The sequence below is a fragment of the Ambystoma mexicanum genome, chromosome 9 (genome assembly GCF_040938575.1).
Source record: "Ambystoma mexicanum isolate Mex_15411 chromosome 9, UKY_AmexF1_1, whole genome shotgun sequence".
In the NCBI taxonomy this organism is placed as follows: domain Eukaryota; kingdom Metazoa; phylum Chordata; class Amphibia; order Caudata; family Ambystomatidae; genus Ambystoma; species Ambystoma mexicanum.
The window spans coordinates 889456313-889483093 of NC_090931.1; the positions used below are offsets into that span (position 1 = coordinate 889456313).

Sequence of the window (26781 nt, forward strand, 5' to 3'; positions counted from 1 at the left end):
CATATGAGAAAACATGATGGTGACTATACCCAGCTGCCTGTCTTCTTTCCATCCACATTAGGCAGGTTACGCAGTGCTGAATATGCCACTATGAACACTATGATATCAGATTGTCTCGATTAGCTCTACATGGTGTATGGCATATGTTAGTGCATCTGCATTGTTCAGACCCATTGATGTCAAGGTTTGTGCTATATATGAAACTGAAATAAATGTTAGGGCTGGTTTGCAACAACTTGAAGTTTGATATATACTGCAACAGGTTTTTCTTACAATTTGTTGGTGATTCTTTTTATTTTGTACAACAATTCAAAATGCAAGTTTAAAAATAATGTTTGGCCACTGTGTGATTAGCTTAATCTCGGTGCGTTGTGTATAATATGGGATACTAGTTAAAAGGTGCTCTGGAATAAATGCCCGATTAACATCTATTAACAGACGTCTTGCTAGAGGAGACCCCCAGCATGTCCTTTTCCATCAATGTCTGCATCTTCTAGAGAAAAGAATTGAGGATAGCATCTTGCTGTTATCCAAGGACTCCCCTGGATGGCTTTCGGCAAACAAGTTTGTCAAAAAAGTATTTTTATGATGTAAACTATAAGAGTCACCTGGACATCATGTGACAAATTTACCCAAAAAACTAAAGTTCTTAAACTTTGATTCTGGCGTTGTCATGCTAGGTGAGAATTTGAAGGTCACTTAGATTTCATGCTAATTTACTTTGTTTCTCTACCGATACTGTCAATTGGAATGGCCGTTTTAGGCTAATTGTTATGGTGATTTTGTGAAAAATAGTGTTTGAGAATTTTCAAAATAAAAGAATTAATGTGAAATGAGGAACACAGCCAATTCTATACAACTCATAGAATCCAAATGAGGTCTCAAGAACTGAATCCTAGCCCTGATGATGCCTCATCTTTGTGTATGGGAAATCACAGCTGTTTGCATGTGTTAGTTATTGTTCATTACATGATGGAAAGCCTTTCTCCAACACCAGGAAGAAACTCACCGATGAACATAATCCTGGGGACGTACTGGCCATCAGGTGCTAAGTTGGCGTCAGCAATTGGATGCTACAGAAACAGAGATGAAAAGTGATCAGAAGGAGAGTTATGCCATGGGTTATAGCTGAACAGGCGCGTCAAGGGACGCATTTTCAAATATCCTTAAACTCTCTGCCCCATGAAGTCGACGCTCCCTGGCAGTCACAATGGAAATATGAGTTTGCTTTCCCTCCACGATGCATCACTAAAACATAATCAGGTCACCAGAAAGTGCCTGTTGCAAGTAGAAAGAACATTTTTCATACAGAATTGTGCATGCCCTTAACTTTTCACTGTCCAATACTTATTACAGTAACATTATAATACAACATAGTAGACAGACAGTAGTGTGCGCATGGAGATCATGAAAGGTGTTCACATCTTTGCATTGGTGGAAATGTAGGAGGTCCTTCTGTTCCAGTGGAGCTGTCAAAGCAAAGATATGGGCTTCAAGAAAGCTGTATGTGGATGAGAGCAAACAGAAGGAAGGAGGGTGCAATGATCTGCAGATTATAGCCAGGAAGGAGAGGTTGACATGACGAGGGGGGGGGCCTGGTAGGAAACATCTGGGATAGGGTGTGTAGCAGTCTATATGTTGTAGTCTAGTACCTATCAATACCCCACACTTGCAGTAAAATATGGAAACATATGTTCATACCCCACACCAAGGCTGAGGATGTGATCTTGCATCAAGATATTGAGAATATGCGACCATGAACCATACTAAGATGGGGGATCTGCTTCTAAATCCACACCCAGATGGCGGATCGCCTCCCTAAATATCACTAAATCTGCTCTCAAAGCTCACATCACGTTGGAGGATCATCCTGCCCATTCCACATTAAGAATCTGCAGTGTTTGCTACTCTAGTCGTGTGCAGGGGGTCCAAAAACACTATATAATAATAGCACTCCGGAAGAACTGAGCCCATGAAGCTGCATGAGCGGCACCAGGAAACTCATGGCTAGGGGTGTTTTTGTGCATGTTCACACACTGTAAAATGACAACACAGGGAAGAGAGAGAGGAGAAACAGGGAAGGTAGTGTGAAGGTGACCAGTGTGAGAGACAAGGCCAATAAGGAAGATCGGGGAAAAGGGAAAGCTCTGTCTGGCGGTAGTCGGAATGGCCCTTAAGAAAAATGGTTAGAGGGACTGTATTGCATGCTTTTTTCTAATGAAGTTAAATGTTGACTATGCTATTGATGTTACCTGCTTATATTTGAAGTGAGTGTTAAGGTTGAATTTGTAGTGGTTTGGAGCAAGTGTACGTTAATGGTATTTCTACGTATGTATTGCATATGAGCGTATGGCGTATGTGTCTGCTGTGTACATGGCATATGAGTGTATGGTGTATGAGTGGTACATGAGTGTTGGGTATATGGGCGTCTGGCATATGAGTGTGTGGGGTTTGAGTGTGGCTTTGAGAGTGTCGTGTAGGAGTGTATAAAGTACAACTTTGTTGTACGAGTGTATGGCATATGAGTTTATGGTGTATGGGGTATGTGCATATGTTGTGTGAGTATGTTGTGAGATTGTATGGCATAAGAAAACATTTGATGTGTGTGTAAGGCATAGAAGCACTTGTGGCATAAGAGAGTATTGTGTATGTGTCTGGCATGTGAGTGTGGCATCCAAGTAGCATACAAGTGTTTAATGTTAAGTCATAATAAATGCATATGTCCATTATGCCTCCTGTTTGTATGAAAACTCACATTAAAGTGAGGTTTTAGTTTGATGTGTATGTATGAGTTTTACATGGCATACATGGGCACAATTTACATCTCCAATACATGTGATATTTATCTGAAAGGGGACATCATTCGGGCCTGATATTTCGAGTTTTCCTACATATAGTAGTGTAGTGTACATGTACATCTCCCACAATTACGTGTGCCGTTCATATATAAGATGCACATTCATTCTGTGCATGCATGACAGATTGTCAAGTCTTAAAACTTCATGTTTCATGGAAGGGTCCGAACCACATTAGGAAATGTTATTTTCTGAAACTCCATAGAACATTCTTCTTAACCTGAACTATACTATGCGCCAGCGCAAAAGCATAATATACAATATTTAGAGACGCATGCATCCTGGAACTGAGAACCTCCAGTGCTATGACTCAAGAGGCCGGTTACTACCCGGACCTAGTGGATGATGGGCCCAGGGGTGAAATGGTGTGGATAATCTGGTCTGCCTTGGTTGTTGCTCCTTGGCAGGGGATAATCACATGTCAGCAGTGCAACACCACCTGTGGGAAACGGACCCCTCCCCGAGCCCCACCAGCCAAGGGCTTAATGGTCAGGTTCATAATTCCACTAAATCCACCCCTGCCTCAGCTTGATACCTATTTGTTCACCAAAATAGCAAGAGCCCCAACAGTGGTACCCCCCTTCCCAATGGCAGAGTCTGCATCATTTAATGGAGGAGGAGGGGGGGCTGTAGCTACAATCGTGAAAATTCAGCACGGTGCTTTTAAGGTAAACACTTTTCACGGTACTAGTAACAGTAGCATATGTCCAGAAACATCATTAATCGCATGCAAGGATGAAAGAGACATATTTCATAAGGCAACACGTCACTATGATAAATGCCTGAATCGCAAAGACGCGTTACATCAGGTTTCAGAGCCTCCTGTCCTTCCGAAAACAACGCACACGCTGAAGCTTTGTTGTACCCTGGAGCATGACAACTGCACTGGGGTTGTAAGCTTTTCATTCCACCACAGAGAGTTCCCAAGGGCAGAAATACCCTATTCCCGCAACAGAGAAACTCCTGATAAACACCCATCCTTACAAACCCAGCCTGTAATGAAGGAAGGAGAGCCCAACGTGTTCCCAGTTGCAGCAGTGGGCCACACTTCAGCTGGTGATCGTTCCCCAGGCAGGGACAGGGAGCACTGGAGTGAGTGAAAGGCATTCCAAAATGGTGGCTGGGACTCCTACTGTTGACCAAGTCCCTAAACTTCACTCTAACGGAGGTGTGACTATAAGCAAGAGCCAATCACAACCCTTACTCACTTCCCCTCAAAAGTGCATGCCCTCAGGGACATGCTCACCCAGAGGAGGAGGGCGCAAAGTACAAAAGCTGGAGGCAGCAGGAGGCTCTCATTTGGAGGGGGCTGGATGACTGTGAAAGAAGAGGGGGCTCCAGAGAGGAAGTAAGCTGGAGAGGGGGTCGCACTGGACAGCAAGACGATTTGTGGAGAGCTGAGGGGGTGAGTAGGTGGAGAGAAAGGAGCCATTGCAATCTTGAGGCAACAGTCAGGAAAAGAACATAGAGACAAAGCAGCTGGAGGCAACAATGGAGAAAATGAGGTGGTGATATGGAATGAGTTGCTTACAATATAAAGGAAGTGTTAGAAGGCGGATGTGGGAGTAATGGAGGTGAGAAGATCTGAACCCAGGAGGAGGTAATGAGGAGAAAGAGCTTCAAGGAGGATCTAGGAACAATGGAGAGATAGACCCGATGTTAGGTAAGAATGAGTGCAGTCCAACTGGTGTGGAACTACACAAGACTTATCTCTTGGTATTAGGTAACCCACCTTTTAATATAGGCCTGGACTACACAAGTTGATAGTGTGATTGAGCAGCCAGGCTCATCGTAAGAGGGGTAATGTGAGCTGTAGAGCTGTACAATGAAATCAGTAAATACAAGTATCCAATTAAACACTTACACAGTTATATAATACATTATTTATTTATACACAAGGATATTTAGAGCATTCTTTAAAAAGCAGCAATTGGCAGCAAGTGAAAAATAAAGCAGGCGAGTAATTAATTCATATGTTACACATGTTCCAGCACCCGGAGGTGACATCAGTTGAGGTCAGTATAGCATTTATATAGTATCACCTTTGCAGTATTGAGTTATTTAAGGAAGGAAAGGTTAGGGTTGGATCAGAACAGACTGGTCGGTTATAAGAACTGGTAGATTCTCCCAAAGGGATGCAGGTAGTCTATTATCCCAGCATTAGTGTTCAACATTTAAAACCTAGAAGGGAACAAGCACTGCCAACGCCAATAGGTTCAGAAGGAGGCCTTTAGGGAGCCAGGGAAGATTTTTCTTAAATAGTCAGTGTTCAAAAGAGAAATCACAGAAACTCAGGAGGAGTCACCTTTAGAACATGCAAGCTGTAAGGCTAGTGCAGGTAGGTTGAGGTCAACTTAGTGTAGGGTTAAATCGCACTCCCAAAGATAGGAAGCACCCCAAATGGCAAAAGGATAATGTACCCCAAGCCCCACAGTACCTTTGAAATGAAGAAGTTGTTCCAGCTGGATGCCATCTGGATGCAATGCAGCAGATCCTTGTTCCTGGTCCTTGGTCGTGCTGATGAAAGGGTGGATGTCTGGCAGGCTCCTGCGGCAGCACTCAAGTGAGAGAGGGACTCGGCAGCAATGGATTTCCGTCGATTCAGCACCAAAGAAGAACGAAAACCTCAGGTTAGGATTTCCTTAATCCCTCGGTCCTGGAATCTGGTGAGGGGACTCTGGATGTGGAGTTCTTGCTTCTGTAGTGTCCTATGGATGACACGTAGATCTGGCCGGATTCAGACTTTGGAAGTCAAAGCACTCACAGGTGGTCGAGGTACCCCGGTTATTGGGATTCTGCAGCCTTAGAAAGTCACAGCAAGTCGGGGGTTGCACCAGAATAGAGTTTGTCTCGAGGCAAGTTGGTCCCAACAGCCTAAGGGAGGAAGTCGTCTTTTAAAGGTCTTCCCTGTTGATTCGAAAATGGGGTCAGCACAGCTGCAGGGCTTCACTGGGCACTTCACGGTCCGGTAGGGTGCTGCTGGCATCTTCTCTCGTCTTCTGCTTTGGATGTTGTGCTCCAGTGGTTGACTCTACTCTTAGTCCCAAAAACATTGCTTTTTATGCAAATTCCCATTCATTCACAGCTCTAGGCCTTCAATCACACAGCATGGTGGCTGTCCTCCAGGACAGCCAGCCAGCCAGCCAATTGGAACTGGTTTCACTCAGGCACACTTAGAGACAAAGGACCGGGAAGTTTCTAGACTCTCCCTCACTTCCTGCCTTTCCAGACACACTGGAGCCTGGCTGGGCTTCAGCGCTGAAGCCCGTCAAAGGCAAAACACACAAAGCACTCACACCTGATGCAAACAACAGAGGAAAAGTCCAGAGGGAAACTAACTAATAAGAAATGGTGAAAAAAGAAGACAGAAGTCGTTTTGAGAAAATTATCGCCCTTGGGTGCAGCACTGCAGCTGAGGTATCAGCCTGCAGATACATGTCACTAGGTAGTAAAAAAGAATCCACTGCCACCAGCCATTCAAGTGAGTTAGTGTAACAAAATGTTACATGAGGAATGAGTTAAAGGAGTCACTATGTAACACCACAGCGCTCCACATAAGGTGGAGTGTGCTGGACCCATAAAGCAAAGGTAAGTAAGACAGGGGTCATTTTACTATTCTTGGGAACAGTAGTTCACCCGGGAAAATGTAGTTAAACATTAAGAGAAGTCCAAGGGACTTCTCATTGGCACTGCACAAAGGGTACTGTGTGTCACAATGCAAAAGCAGATGTCTATGGAGTTTACCAGACTCCATAAAACAGTCAGGAACATAGAAAATAATAGTCAGGAAAACACATGAGTGAGTGAGAAAAGGATCCCACTCACTCAGCAGTAACATTTTAAAAGCCCTGAGTCCAGCAAAAGAGCTGGGAGTCTCTAAGGTTAAAGGGAATCAGCCCAGAAATGAAAATTCTCCGCAACACCCGAGCAGGACATTAGATTAGAAATAGGACAGATCCAGGAGATACATGGGAAGGATTTGGGGATAAAGAGGATTCAAGAGGAAGAGGTAGAACCGTGGGGCTAGGAGGAAGTGAGGACAGCAGTGCCCATGAGTGATACAGAATCTGGGATACCAAGTGAAAAAGAGATATAAAGGAGATGGCCGGAAGAACCCAGATAAGATCAAGGAGAGAACATTGGAAAACGCCAGAGTCTAGCCAGCCAGGATACAAAGGTTTTGGCAGCCTTGTTGGCCCTATGTAGGAGGAAGTTAGGACTTGGAACGAGGCTGGACCAGGCTGGTTACAGTAACTTCAAAGTGGCGACGGAGGGGAGAGAGACCAGCGTGCGTGGAACCTCTTGTTATCACCCTAGAGATACCTGACCCTGGAAATCTCACATCTAAAATAATCTAAAGAGAGTTTTGAAGACATGTAAACCCGCAAGACCCAAGGCGAGGAGGTGAGGAAACCTCCAGTGGAGTGAGAGACTCGGCCACTGGCTCCAGAGACCCACGGTCCTAACTACCTGCCCCCAGCGGGGAGACATTTTATTGTAATAGAAAACCTTCTGATTGAAATTATTGTGTGGGAAGATTCTCAGTTGGCCCCTTCCTTTACATAGTGCCTAAATAAAGAGCATGAACTTAACTTCTGTGGTCTTGGTCTGCTTCTTGATTGTAGGTTTCTTACGTGATATTCCCCATTGCTCGGCTCTATTTTTCTATGTACCACAGATGCTGCTACAAGAACTTGCCCTCTTACTTTGTACTGCCTATATTATATCATGATGTCATCCCTATACCATCAGGCTTAAACCCTTGCAAGGATTTTAAGAGACCGGTGCCTACCAGGACTGTGTTTTGTCCCTGGGAGATGATCATGACACTGACTGCTACGGCTCTTGTCACTCCATAATCGAGACCATCCCAGAGTGTGTCTCTAAGGTGTTTGCTGCACTCCACAAAGTTAGCAGCAGGGGAAGCTGGTCTTGGCCCCCAGCGCTCCAGCACTTGTCTCTTTCACAGGGATGCTGCAACTTAGAACCCCTGAGCTCCATCCTGGAGCTGGAAGTTACAAAGAAGAAAAAGAAGTGCAAGGGGCCCCACTCAAGGCGTAAATCTTTTACTTTCCTCTTCTGTTTTGTCAAGGCAGCAACACTGAGATCTGCCACCAGGTTACTAACGGTTCAGAGGAGGAACTTGTCAACATTTGAGGGAGAAAAGATCTAGAAAGTACCAATCCCCTTCAGTAACTCCTTTCCAGCTTTCGTGGAGGTGTTCAGTCATTCCATGCAGCCCAGTAGAAAGCCACAGTCCTCCTTTCCAGCCCTCAACCAAGAGCCATAAGGTTAAGCACCACCCCCCCCCCCGGTTCAGTCTTTGGGCCTCCAGTGCCATTGGCACCACCCCCAAGCAATACTGGGTTTCGGCATCGGCACAAAGGCACCCATTACGGTCCTTCTGGTACCCAAAACATTCCCATCTTTGCAACTCAGACTTATGCCATTCCTGGTGACAATATTGATGCTGGTGCTGTAGACATTTCTTTTGTGAAGGTCATTGACAAAAGGCTTAAGCCTAGTTTGAGCAGATTTTCCATGAGGAATCCGACTCTACCCTTTTGAGAGTTTTGCAATACCTGGGGATAATGATTCGGTCTGGCATTCTTGGGCTGAGTCACACACTATTCTAGAGCCCTGACTCCATACAATTTAGTTATATTTTTACTTTGTATTTTATTGGTGTTTTGTAATGCGCTGCATTTATACAAGATACTCCAGAGGGAGTAAGGCAGATACAACGGGTTGATGCATAAAGATGACCAAGTGCTTGGGGCAAGGAGATGACTGCTTTTTGTGAACGAAAATAAGGAGACATTATATTGCTAATACATTTGTCTTCTTGTAGCAGACATAGCAATCTAATTCGCCTGGGAAAGACTTCTTGAATAGCAGCGTTGCTGACGTGTAGGTGGCTGTGTTCCATTTTCAGCTTGTTGTGTAATGTGTTCCACAGCTATAGACCTACTCCTGGCAGTTTTCTTTTTCCAAGCTTCTTTCTAGGGAAGGTGGCCTGGCATAATTATTTTGCGGAGCTGGAACAAAGATCTTCGCAGTTCTGTGCTTTGCCGGGTGGTTGGTGTTCATTTTGTTCCTGTAGCTGTTTTACTGCAGCCCTCTTGAGCGGCTTTTCTTTGAGAGGTAGGGGGAAACCAGTGATGATTGGCCAGTGAGGTCGGTCAGCCAATGGTTTCTTTAAAAGCGAGGTGATGACTTTCTTGAGTGCTCTTGGCTGTTGAAAAGCACAAATTACCCAACTCCATGAGGGGAGGACCTAAGGTGGCCGATGGTGACTGTCCAGTACGCAGAGCGCAGGAAGGTTTGATGTTTTTTTTGTGCCTTTTTCTCTATTGTCAAGGGGCTTAAGGCTTTGAAAGAGCTCATCAGACACCAGGTGAGTTGGATTTGGGTACCTCGCGCAAAGGAGGTGTGGGTGGAGTTTTGGATGTGCTTCACTTTATTTGCGAAGAAATGTTAACTGTGGGTAAGGTTCCATGATAGAGGGGGTTTGGCTTAGGGTGGTCCCCGCCTTGCAAAGGATGAACACTTCATTAGATCTGTTAGTTGCCAGTCAGATCTGAACGTAGGTAAACGTGTTTTTTAGCTTAAGTGTTTATAATGTCTAGCGTGCTGGATGCCATTGTTATCGGGATGCTGGGGTGGGCGATGGCATTCAGTGCGGAGGTGATTACACTTTTTGGGTTATTGAGCATGGATCCTTTGTATGAGGCATGGGCTGAGTGATTTGAGTTGAAGGTAAACAAGTTGACCAAGATGTGGCGGTGGACATTCTCCCATCGGAACTAGGCAGGCGTGGTGGCTCTCTTCCCTGTAGAGAATAGGGACTAATGGGCCAAGGAGTGGTCTCCCCTGGAAATCGTGGTGTTCCTGATGTTTACGGCTGCATATGTCTTTTAAGCTGGACTTTCCAGGCCATTATTGTTTCCCATCGGATGAGGTTTTGTGCTCTTGTAGTGTCATGGTTAAGGACACTGAGTGTCTAGGTGTAGCTGGCCAAGTGGTAACCAGGACTGATAAAAAAACAAAATTGGATTTTAAGCTGGAGGGTCTCATTTACTTCAGAGATGCCTCGTAGAAGCCTGCTATTGCCCTATCGGGAAAACCTTCTTCTGCACACCAAGTGGGCAGGAGAGTGATGGGGAAAGCACTGGGCTGTTCCCAAACACCCCATCTTTCTAACTACGCACAGCACTTGGTGGTCCAGCCATCCATTGTCCATACAAACCCTAATCTGATTTCTTATCTGCCTTCAGACAGGGAATCCAAATATATAGATTCCTACGTTCTATGTCTAAGGGTCGCGCACAAAAGGCTGCACCCTTGGATTGCAGCATAAAAGGCTGCATTCCATTGGTGCAACCTTTTGTGCGTGGCCCTCTCCCCTTCCTTGTCAGGGGGGGTCCCTACACCAAAATTCCAAGCCGCTATTCGGCACCCTCTGTCCCGCTCCCACCGCCTCCCCTACTTACTTGCTGCGGGTTCCGGCCTCCAGCTCCCTGCTCCATCTGCAGTCTTCAGAGCACGGTGCCGGAAGCCCACAGCACGGCACGCTTTTGTGCCCTGGTCTCCCGGCACAGCTCTCTGCAGACTGCAAGCGGAGTTTTGCTGGTGGGAGGTATTTGAGATACCTTCACTTGCCTAAAAGGAGTGGTGATCTGCACACTGTGACAGCAATGTTGTAACCTATTCCTGCTAAAATAAAGGTTCATGGAGTGATTGTGGCCGATATCCTATAGACAGTTTTGGAGGATGACTGGTGAATGCCTGGATCTCTACAATGCATATTTCCAAATACCCATCAATGCGATTGACAGACTGCATCTGCGATTCACCAAGGAGAGTTTCTCTAACAATTGGCTTCACGGCTATTTGGCCTACCAACCCCAAACGTCCTTGCAGTAGTGGCTGGACACCTAAGCAGGAAGATCCTTCATCCCTTCCTGCAGGGGTCAAGTCCTAAAAATTAAAGTGGGGGGTCTCATCAACAAACGCGATGGGATGTGACGTCGCCAGAAATGTGCATTTTAAGGCGAAACATGCACATTTCATTTAATTGGCTTTGTATAACCACCCAAATTGAACAGGACGAATGACATAAAATCAACACAAACACAAATCCAAGAGAGGATATTTTCGTCTAATTGCTTTTTTGAAAACGTTAAAAGGTGTCCATGTTTTAAACTCCAAGAACCAGTACAAATGTTTTCCCTGGGGCTTGCAGTACCAAAATGGGATATTTCCCCTTTAGTTGCTTGTTATTTTTCATCAGGTGATGTAGTGTAGTGGTGAAGTGTCCAGCCTACAAACCTGATGACTGCGGTTTGATCCCTGAGGGCGGCTTTAATTCATAAATTGTAAGAGAACAACCAATATTTCTCTTTTAGCTAGGGGGGGCTGAGTCCCCCCTCTGAATAAAGTGGGTGGACTCCGTCCCCCGTGTGTACCCTCGACTTGAGCCCTGCCTTTCTATGCCTGGACGATTGACTGCTAAAGGACCAAGAGATCAGAGTTGGTTACTCACCATGTCAAGAGAACGTGGCTAAACCTTTAGACGTCTAATCTGTGTCCCTGAATTAGGATTTGGATCCTCTGGGCAGTCATGGACACTCATACTGGCACTACATTTCCACTTCCTCTGGAGAAGTGTTTGTTACAGTCAGACTCTCACCTTCCAGCTTCGAAGTTCCCTCACCATCTTCCTGCTGCTAAATGTAGGAAAGCACCTGCAGTCCTTGCATCATTCACTGAGGTCTCAGCGATTCCAGTTCTGAGGAGACCTAAAGGATTGTTTAGCACTGTTGGTCCGTTTAAGTTCGGATGTGCTGTGGCTGGTCTCTCTTACGGATAGCCTCTTGGTCAGCCACAGCCAGAGTTGACACAGTGATAGACATCTCCCTCTTCAGTTGTGAAGCCTATCTGTCTGACCTATCATTCAATGTTCAAAAGAATGATAAAAGCAAAGCTCCAATCTTTTGGAAGTGAGGGCCATTAAGTTCACCCCCATTGCATTACTCTCGGCCATCTGGGGAAAGAGTGCGAAGATCATGATTAACAACAACACTGCAATGCATTATCTCAACAAAAGTGGTGTTGGTTCTCTGCCTTTGGCCAGGAAAGCCATGTTAATCTGGTTTTGGGGTTTGCAGGAAGGAATGAGGCTGGTCCTGTTGGTTTGTCCTCCCTAGAGACCATGTCTGAACTGTTTTTCCCATCCTGATGTTGTTTGCGCACACTCGTCCTAAGAAGAAGAACATTCTGATGTGTGTTTACAAAAAGCCCTAATCCAGGTAGGCATTTATCCCAATCCCGACCTAGTATTTAGTTTTAAAGGAAGTGTGACCCTGCACCCAACATGTGACGTGTCGTAACAGATTTCTGTTTCACTGTGGGTGTTACAAATAATTTAGTAACAGAATAGTGCTTCTAGTGTGATTTATTTTTTGGTTGCTGGTATTTTATAGGGCTTCTAGTTTGTTGGTGTTAGTTCCAGGGTGGTTTTTCTATCTAAGCTTTTTTCTTGTGTGTTCGGATCTTTCCATTTTATGTCCTTTGCACTCCTCTATCTACTAGCTCCAGCCTCTGATTTCGTTTCTCTTGTCCCAGTCACTGACTCTAAGGTCTAGTCAAAATTCTCCTTCGATCGGCTTTCATAGATTCCTCTATCCATTCTCACTTTGAACCTGTCTCAGTGTGATATCTGTCTTTTACCATGGGTGCCAGTAAGTAGGCACTGTGTCAGCCTCAAGTAAACACATTCGGTTGGATCTCTGTTTTCCCATAGAGAGTATGGGACTCTTGCAATATGATTTGATCAGTGTGCACGCGTCAATGTTGGTCTCAGCCATGCAGCAAACAAGCTGATCATTTTTGCATGGTGGTTTGTCTTGTGTGCTCCTTATTGCAAACGCTTCCATCTATTCTAGTAGCATCTACTGCTTTGTTAATCATTTGATCATTTATGTTATCCTGGTGGTCTTTCACTAGAGGGCCCTGTCTGTTCCATCCACGTTGGTTCTTATCCAGTCCAGAGTTATTGTCCAGTCTTGTTATACCGTCCTGCCCACTCTCTTATTGTTCTGCCAGTATGGACTTGAATCTGGTATAGGATAATCTACTACTGCTCCAGGATTTCAATGGTTTCACTCTGCATAGAAGCCACCGTTTTACATGTGGGTCTTGATATCTGCAGAGAGGTCTGATAACTAACAGACGCAGTTCTGTAAACTAAGGAGCGTCTTATCCGGCACCATTAATGCTGGACTTTCGATGTGCAGCCCAGACAGAAGCTAGATCAATATGCTCCTCCATAGCCAATTTTCTGTCTTGGGCCACATATTGTCTACCAGTAAATAAAAACTTCAAATGTTCCTACCGCCGGTTTGTTACAATCCATGCCTTAAATGGGTGACCATTCACCCCTGGAATATGGGATGATCTGTATGTCAAGCTTGTGAGAATCCCTGTCTGACATCAGTGAGCATTATGTTTGCCTGTAATCTGTGCATAACCATTTGTGGAATTATTGACAACCGACACTTAAAATATATGAAATTCCAAAACATGTGATGACCTTTGGCACCTGGAATCTTTGACAACCATCCTTAAAATCTATATCTGAAATGTGTGACAATCCATATCCACAATATGTGATGAGCTTTACTTGGGTTCTATGATGTTCCTGACCTGGAATGTATACATCTTCCTGATGGGAATCTACTGATTCGTTTCTGGAGTGTATTACCAGGCCCACCTACGGTCTGTTACTTATCACACCTGCTCAGTGTCAATCCATACCCCAAATCTTTGATGAGGTGTACCTGGAATGTGTTTGTCTATGTTTTGGAATCCGTGGCCATCGCCTTTTGTGGTTTGTGGCATCCATACCTAGGAACTGTAACAATGTATACCTGCAATCTATGATAATCCAGAAAAGGGATCTTGGATAATCCATATGATGAAACTGTTATGTTCCAAGGGAGAAATCTGTGATCATCCTTACGTGGAATCTATCATAATCCATGAATAAAGTATGTGATGCTCCATGTTAGGAATATATCATAATTCATACCCAGAGTCGGTGATGTTCCATACTTGGAACCTGACTTTCCAGATCAGCATTGTGCGTTAATAAATATCTGAAATATACTTCTGCATGCTTTTGGAATCTGTACCAGACATCTGTTAATCTACACACCTTCAACATGTGAATATCCATCATTTGCGGGTGGGAGGCCTACCAATGAGCGCACACAGCCAGCCCTCCCCCTGGGGATGACAGTGGCACCAGGGAGGGCCACAATTCCTGTCCCTTCCCCTGGTGCCAGCATGCTTGGATGCAGATCCTTGTCTCCAGCCTTGCCTGTAAGTACAACTGCTCACCAATGTTTTCTATCAGTAGCAGGTACCGCCAAGTCGAAGGATGAGAGCAGGGATGAAAAAATTAGAACACTAGCTTGCCTGATGTACCAACAAAATGAAACAGCAAAGACAACCACAGCGTCGCAGAGAGCCAATCGCAGCAGAAGCCTGAGAGAGAGACAGGCTGCAGCTGGGCACACTACAATGCAGAAACCTACCACATGAGACCGGCACATTTTGCTGGCCAGTCGCATCTGAAAGCAGAAGTCCCCTAGACCACCAAGGACTTATTTTATTGAGCATTTGTAGGGCGCTTTATACAAAAGAATTGTGTTTCAAAGCGCTACATGGTTAAAGGGGAAATAATAACAATGGCAAAACAGTAATATACAGCTTGTGGCATTCGGACATGCACGTGCATTGAGGAGAAATGCAGGGGATGGGAATGGAAGGAGGAGAAGAGCAGTGGACAAGTGCTGGAGGAGGGGCCGGGAGGGAAGTGCTAAGGAGAGCCAAGGTGGAGAACCTCGGTCTAAGTGCTAGTACAGGCGACTCTCAAGGGTAGGATGTGGATCCACCAAGCAGGGGCCCATCAGGCACTGCAGTGGGGGTTGTGGGGAAGAGGTGCTGGTATTAACTGGGAGGAAGGGCCTGGGATCCCGTGAGATTCATGAGGATCAGGCCACCGGTCACAGTGACAGTGGGGTGATTAGCAGGGAAGGAAAGAGTTAGACAAGAGCAGAGTTTTGGGCAGTTTATGGAACTTAAGGAGGTCTGGTTCAAGTCTGAGAGGGGCAGGTAGGCTGTTCCAAAGGGAGGCACCAGCAGGGGAGAGAGGTCTGCCCCCCCACTCTCTACTTGGAGAAGCGTTTGACAGTCAGGGAGTTGGAATTAGAGGAGCGTAGGGCTCTAGCAGGGGAGTATTTAGGGAGGGAAAGTTGGAAATAGTGTGGTCCCAGGAGGCCTTGTGGATAATGCAGAAGCCACCGGGAGTCAGTGGAGAGATTTTAGGGCTGGATAGGTATGGTCCGTGGGCTTGAGGCCAAGGAGAAGTCTTGCAGCTCTATTCTGGATTAGCTGGACGCGGCAAAGGGAGGAAAGAGGGAGATTGAGAAAGAGGCTGTTGCAGTAGTCCAGCCTGGAGATGACCAGCACTTTGGAGACATTGGGATTCTAAGGGCAAGGTGAGAAAAGGAATAATGCCTCTGAGGAGGTGATAAGATATGGCATTAATAACGTGCCTGTACACAAGTGTTTCTAGGCGTGACAAGACAAGAAGGGGGAAACAGAGGGAGGACAAAGCAACAATCTTATAGGCCTTGTGTCATTCAGATGGCGCAAGTGCGGGGAAGTGGTACGGGAGAAGTGCTGAGAGGAGAGGTAGAAGCGCATGTAACTGAGAAGTGCAGCCAGCGGGTGGCTAAGTGAAGGTAACTCAAGGAGCAGCCAACGGGTGGCTCATAAGTGCAGAGAGAAGGGACTGTAGGGTTGCAGATACAGACCACAAGTGCTGGGGGAGCCGGGAAGCAGTGCAGAGTGTAACTGGACATGCAGGAGCGTGGGACCAAGTTCAGAGGATAGCCAGCTGACCAGTGCGTGTGGCAGTCGGGAAGCTCGAGGTGGAGCTCGAAGTGGGACTTCTTGGTAAGGTTCATGATGTGAGGGGTGAAGGAGAGAGCGGAGTTGAAGATGGCCCCGAGGTTTTTAGCTTTACAAGATGTTGGGGGTAGAGGGTAGGAGGAAAAGAGAGCACAGGTGTCCCAATGAGGAGGATCTCCTTCTTACTGGCATTGGGACGGAGATCATTTGCTGCACCCCATGCATGAATGGCGCACAGACAATCAGAGAGGAGGTAAGAGGAAGAGGGATGTTTGATGGAAAGCTGTGTGACATCGGCATAACACTGAAAATGAGGAGAGAAGGTGGAGATTAGCTGAGCAAGTGGGGCGAGATAGATATTGAAGAGCCACAGTGATACGATAGAGCACCGGGGGACGCCACAGGTAGAGAGGGTGGTGGTGGAGGAGAAAGGGCCCAATTGCAGCTGGGAAGGGCAGTTAGTGAGGAAAGAGGTCAGCCAATCCAGTGCCCAGTCAGTGATGCTGAGGGTGTCACAGGATGGAATGGCTGACCGTGTCAAAGGCAGAGGAGAGATCAAGGAGAATGAGAACAGCAGGAGAGTTGGAGTCGAGATTTTCAAGCATGGTTTCACAGGGTGTGCAGGAGAGCAGTCTTGTGCCTCTGAGTCCCTGGAATCCAGATTGATGGTCATGAAGGCAACCAACAAGATCAGTGCGGAGGGTCAGTTGGGGGAGGACCAACTTCTCCAAGAGTTTACCCAGGAAGGGGGTAGTAGAGATAGTGCGATAGTTAGCTTGGCAGGAAGGGTCAGCAGATGGCTTTTTTAAGAGAGGGTGCTCAAAAGAGTGCTTTAGGGATAGAGGGAAAGAGCCAGTGGCGAGCGAGTGGTTACAAGAAGTCTGCAAGAGCTGGGGCAAGAGAGGAGCTGTTGTTCTTAATGTTTCTGGAGGAGCAGGGGAGCACCTGTTTGGAGGAGGCCTTCATAAAGTGGAAACCTTTAGAGACCTCATCCGGTGCTATGAATAGGAACGCGGTGAGTGAGGGTGTCCATGGGAGGCAGGGGAGCAGGCGTGGGAGAGGAGATTTGGGTGGAGGAGAGTGAGGGAAGCATGTCCTGAGTTTTGGATGTGAAGTGGAAGACTAAGGCAGTGCAGAGAACCTGGGATGGAAGGAGAGAGGTGGAGACTGATAGTGGATTGGCAAGCTCCTTGCAAATTTTGAAAGGTTTGTCTGTGTTGTTAGTGGTTCCAGAAATGTGGACTTGGAGGTGGGCCCACTTTTTGGAGCGGATAGAGAAGCGATATGGCCTTTGGAGCAGGCAGCAGGCCAGTTTGTCACAGGATAAGCCCAAGGTCTGCCACTTCCGTTCAGTCATTTTGCGCTTGCTTTTCAGAGATGCTAAATCGGAGTCGTACCAGCTGTTGTTCTGGGTGGCAGGTTTTAGGTGGATCCTCATGGCAGGGGCAAGGATGTCAAGAGTTCTAGAGATGGCAAGGTGCAGGTTAGCAAGGACAGAGTCGGAGGGAGAGTCAGGAGCGGTGGTGGGAGGGGGGATGAAAGTGGAGGCAATAGCAGCAACTGACACTCGCGTCATTGGTCGAATGATGGCAAAGGAGGCTGGCAGTGCAGAGGGTGGTTTGGATAGAAGGCAAAGGGGCCACAGGTGAGAGGAATGGAGAGAATGGTCAGACCAGGAGAGGGAGGGAGTGACCGGATTAGAGATAGGGATGTCACCCGAGATGAGGGCATCAATAGTGTGGCTGGCAGAGGCCAGAAGGAAGAATAGAGAGAGAGAGATCTAATGGGAGCAGGAGAGGTCTAGTGGGAGGAGGAGTGAAGCAGTGGAAGGAGGGGGGTAGCAGTGGGGTGAGGAATAGTAGCAGTGAGTGGGGGTAGTGGAGTGTTAACATCAAAGTGTGGTGGTGAGAGTAGGAGGAGTGAAACATATGAGGACTGGTGGGAGGAGTATGCCAGAGGGAGTGATGGTGAGTGTAGAGGGGAAGGGGTGAGTGGGTGTGAGTGAGGTAGTCTGAATAACACAGAGCAAGTGCTTCTGGCTAGAGTAGGGAAAGCAAGGAGGTCTCTGTGGGAGTTTAATATAGACTGCCATTTGTAGCCACAGTCGGTCATCCGAGAGTGGGAGTTACCGTTCAGTAGCACTAACCAGTGTTATCGATGCCTGGGGTAGGGAGCAGCAAATCCCACTGGAGACAAGAGAGAGACAGCCCTAGGGTCCCCAGAAATACAAATAAAAACCCTTGCACTGTCTCAAAGACTGAGTGGTTTTCTGTGCCAACTGTGACACAATTGACAGATGAAGTGAAGGAGAAAGGAGGAGAATGACTAACAGAAGATGAAAGGGGGAGGTGGTTTGTGGGTAGGCAGAGGAGGTGGTTGTCTACTGGAAGAGCAAGTAAATGTTTAGTGCAGGAGATGACTGGGTAAGAGGAGGTTGTTGACAGAGGAGATGAATGGGGAGGGGTGCTTTATTTGCAAAGAAGGTAAATAGAACAAGAGTTTACTAAGAGGCATGAGAGGTGATTTATGTGCAGTTGAGATGAGATTGAATGGTGGACGAGGATAATGAAAAAAGAGGTGATTAATTGCTAGGCAAGAGCATTGTTTGGGAGAGAGATAAACGGGAGAGGGGGTGATTGGCAAGAGTATTCTCCTGTGCCTCTTATCACTCTGTAAGAAGGTGGGGATTATTCAGCTGAGGGGGGTTAAGGGAGAGGAGGTAATTGGTTGGAAAATTATGTGAATGGCATAGAGGTGTTTGGCAGATAATAGCAATCACGAAGCTTACATCATATACTTCACTATCTTTTGGGGAAAAGTTGTGCCCATTCTTGAGAATATTCTATAATTGTTTGTTGGTGGAGGATGCGTCGTTTTTAGCTTGGAATCTGTTTCCTTTTTATCTTGTTGTCAAAAAGCTGTTATTATAAACCGCTGTATGACTTGAAATTAATTAAAAAAAAGATAATGGCAATGGGGTCATGTGAGATGGTTGGCTGAGAAGGTGAAGGGTATCCAGGTGACTGATTCACAGAGAATGAAAGTGCTTGGCAGAGGAGGTTGAATACAGAGGAGGTGATTGGTAAAGAGGAGTCGATTGGAAGACAGAGCCAGAGGCGTTGCTAGGGGGGGGCTAAGGGGGCTATAGCCCCTGGTCTTTTGGTTGTAGCCCCTGATAGAATCTTAGGAGCTACAGCCAAAAGGCTAGCTAGCCCCCAGTCCCAACGGTTCCAACATCAGCGTAGCCCCGGGTCTTTTCCAGACCTAGCAACTCCCCTGGACAGAGCGATGGAAAATGTTATCATTTGTGGAGGACGTAAATAGGAGTCATTGGCAAAGCAGGCAAATGGTGTGAATTGATTGGCTGAGATGGATATTTAATGGTAAAGGTCACACAATGTGGGGAAGTGGAAGGCCTGATGGCGAGTGGGGTGTGCGGTGCCTTGCTACCTGATAAAGAAATCCGTTCTTTTAGCGGAGGTTTCCCTATGTGTATTGAAGCGTCTGATTGGCAGTGTGTGTCAGGGGAGTCCAGAGGCTGCACAGGTTAGATGTGTGTTTATCATGACTGGGGAAGATCGCAGAGTCGGGGTTTGGGTGCAAAGTGGAAGCCACAGAAGGGCCTGTTATATTCATGAGGTTTGTACTGCACCCATCTTGATTTTTTAAGTGTTACGGCACTGAGGCTTGTGACGTATTGTGCCCCTGCCAGGGGGAACCAGACATGGTCTGTGTGGGAGAGGTGTGAGAGGACAGGTGCAGACGCAAGCCAGGGGAGAAAGAGGGTTGAGTGGAGAGTGCCATGAGCGAAGATTGGCACAGGAGACTGAATGGCACGCCTGGGAGAGTGGATGCAGTTCGGGAAGCAGCACTGTGGTGGAACTGCAGAGTGCCAGGCCTATGCAGGAGACTGCGAAGAGTGTCTGCTTGGTCTGATTGATGAGCAGCTGCCGGTGTGGCAAGATGGGAGGGTGGGCCAATGTGCAAGACGCTTCTGAAAGGATTCAGATATCACTCTGTAGGATGCATCACCATGACAACCTCAGAGGGCCACGGAGAGTGGCAAGAGATAAGAGAGAATGTAGACATACAAGTATAGTGTAGTGTGAGAGAGTGCTATGGTGTGGCTGGTGGCTCACCAGCTGAAGAGCGACCTGGCCTTCGCATGACCACTTTATGAAGCAGGAAGTGGCATGAGTTGGGTCTAACCTCCTCGCTGAGACTCTACACATGACAGTTATACTCTTGATCATGTGCTTACAGGAGAGAACTCACGCTTGATCTCCTCTCATGGAACATCAACTCCACCTATCGATGTGTTCCGCTGAACGGACTGATCACACCCACCTTGAACAAAAACGGTGGGGCGGGCACAAGTGATTCAGCCAATAATAAATCCCGAATAGGTCAGGCTGTGAAGGTCCTATTGCTTCAGGAAGGGCAATTGCTGGGATCGATAGCTCATGGGTTAAGCGCTTGGCAGACTGCACTTTGCAAGTGACAAGCCTGACAGGATCAAAGGGTAATGATAATGCCTACTATTACAGCACCTACAAGTAGGAGGAATCTGTCATGAAGCGCAATATCTAAATGTGTTATTAATGTTATTGACACTTAGCGCCCTAATGCCGGCTCTTAAAGTGCAGTAACATTTGTGTCATGTGGATTCATTGACTTAAACCTGCTGATGTGCTGAAAGATGGCAAGATATGGTTACTTACTGTCCCAGCGCTCAGAAGCCACAAGTGGTAGTCAAGCACCATGACAACCTCCCCCAGCATAACATAACCACTTCCTTGAATGACTTTTACGTACCACCACATTGAGCATCACAAAGTTTTCCTTGGCCATTTTCTGCACCAGAGGGTCAGCAACAAACGCCTTCTTCAAAGCTGCAGAAGAATGGAAACAAGTTATGTAGCTGCTGATAGAATCAAGGAGACTGGCACTGATGTGTTCACCTTCACAGATCCCTCCATGATACCTAGCCGGTCACCTGAAGAACTGGGTGGACTCGGGCACACGGTCCGTTTCACTGGGCGGAGTGAGCTCGGGGGATTGTTGGACTGATGCAGAGATGTTCACGGCTAGGCCCGTTTCACTGGGCGGAGTGAGCTCGGGGGATTGTTGGACTGATGCAGAGCCGTTCACGGCTAGGCCCGTTTCACTGGGCGGAGTGCGCTCGGGGGATTGTTGGACTGATGCAGAGCCGTTCACGGCTAGGCCCGTTTCACTGGGCGGAGTGAGCTCGGGGGATTGTTGGACTGATGCAGAGATGTTCACGGCTAGGCCCGTTTCACTGGGCTGAGTGAGCTCGGGGGATTGTTGGACGGATGCAGAGATGTTCACGGCTAGGCCCGTTTCACTGGGCGGAGTGAGCTCGGGGGATTGTTGGACTGATGCAGAGCCGTTCACGGCTAGGCCCGTTTCACTGGGCGGAGTGCGCTCGGGGGATTGTTGGACGGATGCAGAGCCATTCACGGCTAGGCCGGATGGCTCAAGGGAATGGAACAGAGAGCCTCTCAATCGCAATGGGAGTGTCCGCTGCTGTTATAGCGTCTATAATTGTTGTTTGTATGTGACGGAAGTGTGCACCATGCTGCCTATATTGGCCACACCTTGCAGGGAAACTGATTTTGCACAGCTATTTGTAAGTGAAATGTCCTGTACAAGAAGCATGGGAGACAGGTGCAAGCTTGCTAACATTTTCCACAATTAAATTTGCAATGCCTGACATGCCACTGAGCCCACCCACATCCACCCCCTACCCTTGACCCCTTTGCAAAGGTGCCTCACCTTGGCTGTATGGACACTCATCCAGGTGGTGAATCACCATCAAGGGCTTCTTGCTGAAAAAGAAACAACACGTTTGTTTCGCCTGGTCAAGGAAAGAGTAACACAACTAAAACCTAACAACTTTTAGGGTGTAGCAGGGGAGTCAGGGGAGCATGGGAGAGCTGAGGGAATTACCCTCATCTAGATCATTTGTTCAAGATCACAATTGGAGGTCCTGGTATTACCTGGAAAGGATCCGCAGGATCATAGCACAGGAGTAAAATGTTCTGATCTTGGATATCATTTCCTGTTTTGTTCTAGTGATTGTCAAGGCATTCACTCAGTTCTAATCTCAAAAACACACCAGGATTTGTAAACATGTTCGCTCTTCCAGACATTCTCTCAGAAGATGGAGCCCCCTCTCAGATTGGTCTTTGAGCCTGTTCATTTGGGGATCTCAACTACTGCCCTAGAAACTCACTCAGCTGGTGGCCATCACCTAGGCGAAGACCCATGAGGAAATGCCGGCTTTTTGTTGCATGGAACATTCCGGTATGCAGTGATTTCAGCGAAAACAATTTCAGAGAGGGATTTTTTATCAAAACAAAAACAGCAAAATAAACACTGAATTAAAAAAATATATATATATATGGAGGATGGGATAAGGGGATAATACGGGTTAGTAGGGGTTTAGGGTGGGCTTAAACTCATGGGGAAACGGGGAGTTTGGTGGGCGGACCCTCCCAAGGGATAAGAAATCTGTATTTTTTTCGTTAAAATCTCTCAATCGTTTTTGCTAAAATCACATAGAACCGAACATTACATTATCTTAATAGATCTTCTTCCAACCTCTTTGCCACATATGATGGCGCAGTCGGATAGTCTGGTCAGCTTGGAAAGCGACCATCAGAAAATGGATGCTTTCCTGGTGTGATCGTTGCTACAAGCAACATAGCCCAAGAATGGTATTAGTGCACGGCATGCAGTGATTATATCGAGTAGGAAATAACAAATGCAATTTTACCGAAAAAAATCCTGAATGCGAAATATACAGGCGGCGGGGGTAAGGGCTGAAAAGCTGTGGGGGTGGTTCGCAGTGGGCTGAGAAGCATGGTTAAACATGGGGTCTGTGGGGGGGACCTTAGTGCACACTCCTCCAGAACCAACGTAGCGTTGGTGACATAACCTTTTACTGCAGCCGCATGGGCTAACCTCCATGCTATCTGCAGGGATGTTTGTTGGGAGTATGCCTTAACAGTGGTGCTGGATTTTGCCAGGAGGGTTTGAGCTTCTTTCACAGCCTGAGTAGCACTTGCTGATTCTTCTGCATTCTAAAGTCGTGTTCCCTTGAGCTGATAACAGGAGAACCTAGGATTATGAGCCCCGAAGTCACCATAAATGGTAACATTATTGGGTTCTGACAGTAGAAGTGCGGCTGACGGCGTCTTCTATGTGGCAGGGCATGCTTTAAGGTCTTGCACATGCTACACAATTGTGGAATATCTTATGTGACAAATGATTGTGTGGTGTCTCATTTAACAGATGATGACTTGATATGTCTTGATGGGTGCTAGTGATGAGTCGTGCGCCTCAGGTGATGGCCCATTGTCTCCTCACGGGAGAGGCAGTATTATTCTACTGCGCGGTTCACATTGTTTCAGACACAGTCATAAGACAACTTAAGTTTTGAGAATAAAATGGGTCTTTGTTCTTACCTTGCTCTTGATGATGCCAAGGCTTCTTCGTACGTCTGGATCCATTCAATCTCGTCGCCCCAGCCTGTACAAGGAAACAGAAGTAAACGTCACTGCTCACATTCTAGTGAAAAGAAAGTTATGTGGGCGTAATGGGACCTAGACTGTACAGGGCATGAGGAACTCTGTTTTCCAGAGCATCAAAAAGCCATACTTTGTCCCGGATATGAAGTCAACTGCACTGGATAAAGCATGGCGAGCCCTGCACTGTTTAGGATAACAAGAGTTCAATTCAGACCAGATCAAGAAGAACAATGTACTGTCCAAGTCAATAAGAGCCCTACACTTCATGGGACATGTAGAGGCCTACCCCTCAAGAAGTCAAGATATTAACTTTAACGTCTATTTTGCTGCTCAAGGGCAAGTATGATGTGGTCACTAAATCATCAAACAAAAAGTCAGAGCCTGACCATAAGCAATATTCCTTGCAGCCCAGATTAAGCAAAGATGGAGCAGGTCAACTTTCCAATATCAGAAATTGAACTTCAATTATAATTGTTCTTTTATAACATGCCTAATACCAGCAAGTGGCTTCTACGTGTGGGATCGGGACTCAAACCTGTATTGTGCTGCGTTGTACAACGCATTGCCCCTGAGCCATCGCCTTTCTCCCACAGATTCCTCATCTGATAGATATCCTTATCCAGCTCTGCTGCTTTGGAAAAACTTCATTAGGGGGCATGGTGGACCTCGACTTGGCCATTGTTCATCGATCTGTCTTGCTCGGTGCTCGATCGTCAGGTGTTGTAGATATACCACGTCACTACACCCCATACGTCAGTTCATTTTTTACGTCACAATGCTTTAGGGACACAGTGATCAAGTCTTTGACTCTCTTTGAGGTATTTTCTGTCAGATTGTATTTTTTGTTCGACCGCGAGATGTCATGCTGTGGGTTTCAAACAGTGTTTTGACTGTCACTCGACTGTCACTCCAAAATGTTGGTTACTGACCCGGATGAGATATGCCTCTGGTGCTTCGACACGGGTCACGACACAGAGAAGTGTGAGCCGTGCACTAAAATGCACCCAAAATTGGTGCGCGAGTGGGCTGCTAAACTCGTGTTGGGCCGACCACCTTCAAAATCTCTGGTGCTGTCGACCGTCTGATCCTCTGAGACAGAGGGGCCTACCCAAGAAAAAGAGAAAGAAAAACATCAGTGGAAGACAAAGAGGTCCCACTCTAGGAGCCACACTTCTTCGTTGTCATCATCGCACAAGAAAAAGAGGCACCCCCATCAAAATTCTGAATCGACGGAAGGAGGTAAGCCGAATGGTCGGCCAAGCTGGGCCCCCCACTCGGCAGGAGTGGGAAGATTTCAAGATCCAGATGCTTGAAATGTACTCGGCAGGAGTGGGAAGATTTCAAGAACCAGATGCTTGAAACGTTCCAGAAATATGCCGCTGCAGGCGCGTTTGCCCCATCCCAAAGAGCAGGCCTCGGAGGCAGCAGCGACGCTCGGACACCCGTCACCATGTGAACCCCAGTGCCAAAGCGGTCGACTCCAAAAAAGGTGGCGAAACTTTCGATAACCCAACCTTCCCACACACCTCAAGGTCCAAGCGTCCTTGACGCCATCTCAGTGTCACAGCCCTGATCGATGCTGACAGTCACGTTATCGGCACAGAAGGACAAGCCCTTGGCGCTGACACTCGGCAACAAGTCGTTTACCCCGCTCTCCTGGGCCAAATTTTTCAGTACCATGTCATCCATTTTTGGCGTTGATGACGCGGATGATCAAGATGGGGGTCGATCCGGTGTACCTGGGAACAGGGGGGCTTCGACTATTTCGATGGACAAGCTCAACTTTTACAGTTGGCTACAGGGGCTTCACGATGCCAACTGGTTGGACACATAACCTGACTTGGAATTCCAGCAAGGCCAACCTTATACCCACACCATTGCCAAATTGTGGGCACTGGTAGATAGGGTGGTTGACACCTTGGACTGCAGACTGCGGCAGTGCCAGTCCATGATTACGAGTTAACCGACATATTGGACAGGGGTCCGTTTGCCAAAAGGAATATGCCTCTGAACCCAGCAATTGCCGGCCCAGTAGCCTCCCTGTGGCAGCATCCCTGCTCCATCGCCCCGGTCAGCTCCACCATGACCAGAAAGTACAGGCCAGCAAGGAGACACATCACTTCTGTCTCCTCACCCTTCCCCGGAAATTGTTGTCATACAGTTTCCTCTAGACCGGCATCTTCAACCTCCAATCTGCCTCCAGACAGAGAGGGTAAAAGAATTGACACTATGGCCAAGAAAGTTTTTACCTCTGGCAGCATGGCTCTGTGGCCAGTGGTTTTGCAAAATACCCTTTCGGCCTCTGGAAGGCAGTGGAATATTCTACACCGTATATGTCTGAAGGGGAAATGCGAGACAGCTTCGTACAGCTGGTGGAGGATGGGAAAGAGGTGTCAAGGCAGTCGGTGCAAATGGGCATAGAACGTGGCTGACTGTGTGGGCCGTTCAATGGCATCAGCTATTACATTGAGGAGGCAGACCTATTTGAGGTCTTCAGGCTTTTTGCCTAATTTCCTAAATAAATTGTTGGACATGCCCTTTGAGGGTGAATTCCTTTTTGGACAGAAGGCTGATGACTCCCTGGAGAAATGAAAGGAGTCAAAGATTGCTGCAAAGTCACTGGGCCTAGCTGCGTAGCCGGCCAAACCTGCCTTCAGCTTAGGGGCATGAGCTACAGGCGCTAAGTGCGTTATTGCAGGAATGTGCATCTCCAAGAGGCCAGGCAAGGGCAGAAGCGTTTCTCGCGCCCCGGAAGGGGGGTGGTGGCACCACTCTCGCTGCCAACAAGCAGCGAGAGTGGTGGGGCAGCTCCACCCGCTAAGCCGCTTTGATTTCCCCTCCCACAACTTGCCGGTTGGTGGGTGGCTGTCGGAGCACTGGCCCCAAAGGCAGGAGAGTAACTCTGATGCCTGGGCCCTGGAGCTCGTGTGGTGGTGCTATTGTCTGCCCTTCTTAAGGAAACCTCCGGACAGACCCTCACCACCTCCAAGCCAACCGGGAGAGGAGCTCCAGGAAGAACTGAGAAACCTGTTGTTAAAGGGTACTGTGAAAGAGGTACCACCCAAACATAGAGGATCAGGCTGGTATTCCTGGTATTTCCTAGTGCCCAAGAAGGGAGGAGATCTCCGTCCCATTTTGGACCTCAAGGCCTTGAGCAAGTTCCTGATGGTGATGTTAAGAGAAATTCACCACGCTCTCGATTTGCAGAACTGGCTGGTGTCTATAGATCTGAAGGATGCTTATTTCCATTTGCCGATACATCGAAAGCACAGTAAGTTCCTGAGGGTCCTCATGGGGGACAAGCACTATCAGTTCAAGGTACTTCCCTTTGGGTTGACCTCTGCTCCAAGGGTCTTCATTAAGCTCATGGCAGTAGTCGTGGCTCACCTCAG

The 26781-nt window shown here is 47.2% G+C and overlaps 1 protein-coding gene across 1 annotated transcript in view; it reads right to left on the reverse strand.

Moving 5' to 3' along the window:
- Positions 1-26781, reverse strand: part of LOC138488743 (anterior gradient protein 2-like) — an 83099-nt gene that overhangs the window by 15262 nt on the left and 41056 nt on the right. Inside the window, exons 3-6 of the mRNA XM_069616011.1 lie at positions 23327-23390; positions 21633-21685; positions 20652-20728; positions 1010-1073 (exon numbers count right to left, since the gene is read on the reverse strand). Coding sequence (XP_069472112.1) covers positions 1010-1073; positions 20652-20728; positions 21633-21685; positions 23327-23390 — 258 coding nt within the window. The remainder of the gene's footprint in view (positions 1-1009; positions 1074-20651; positions 20729-21632; positions 21686-23326; positions 23391-26781) is intronic.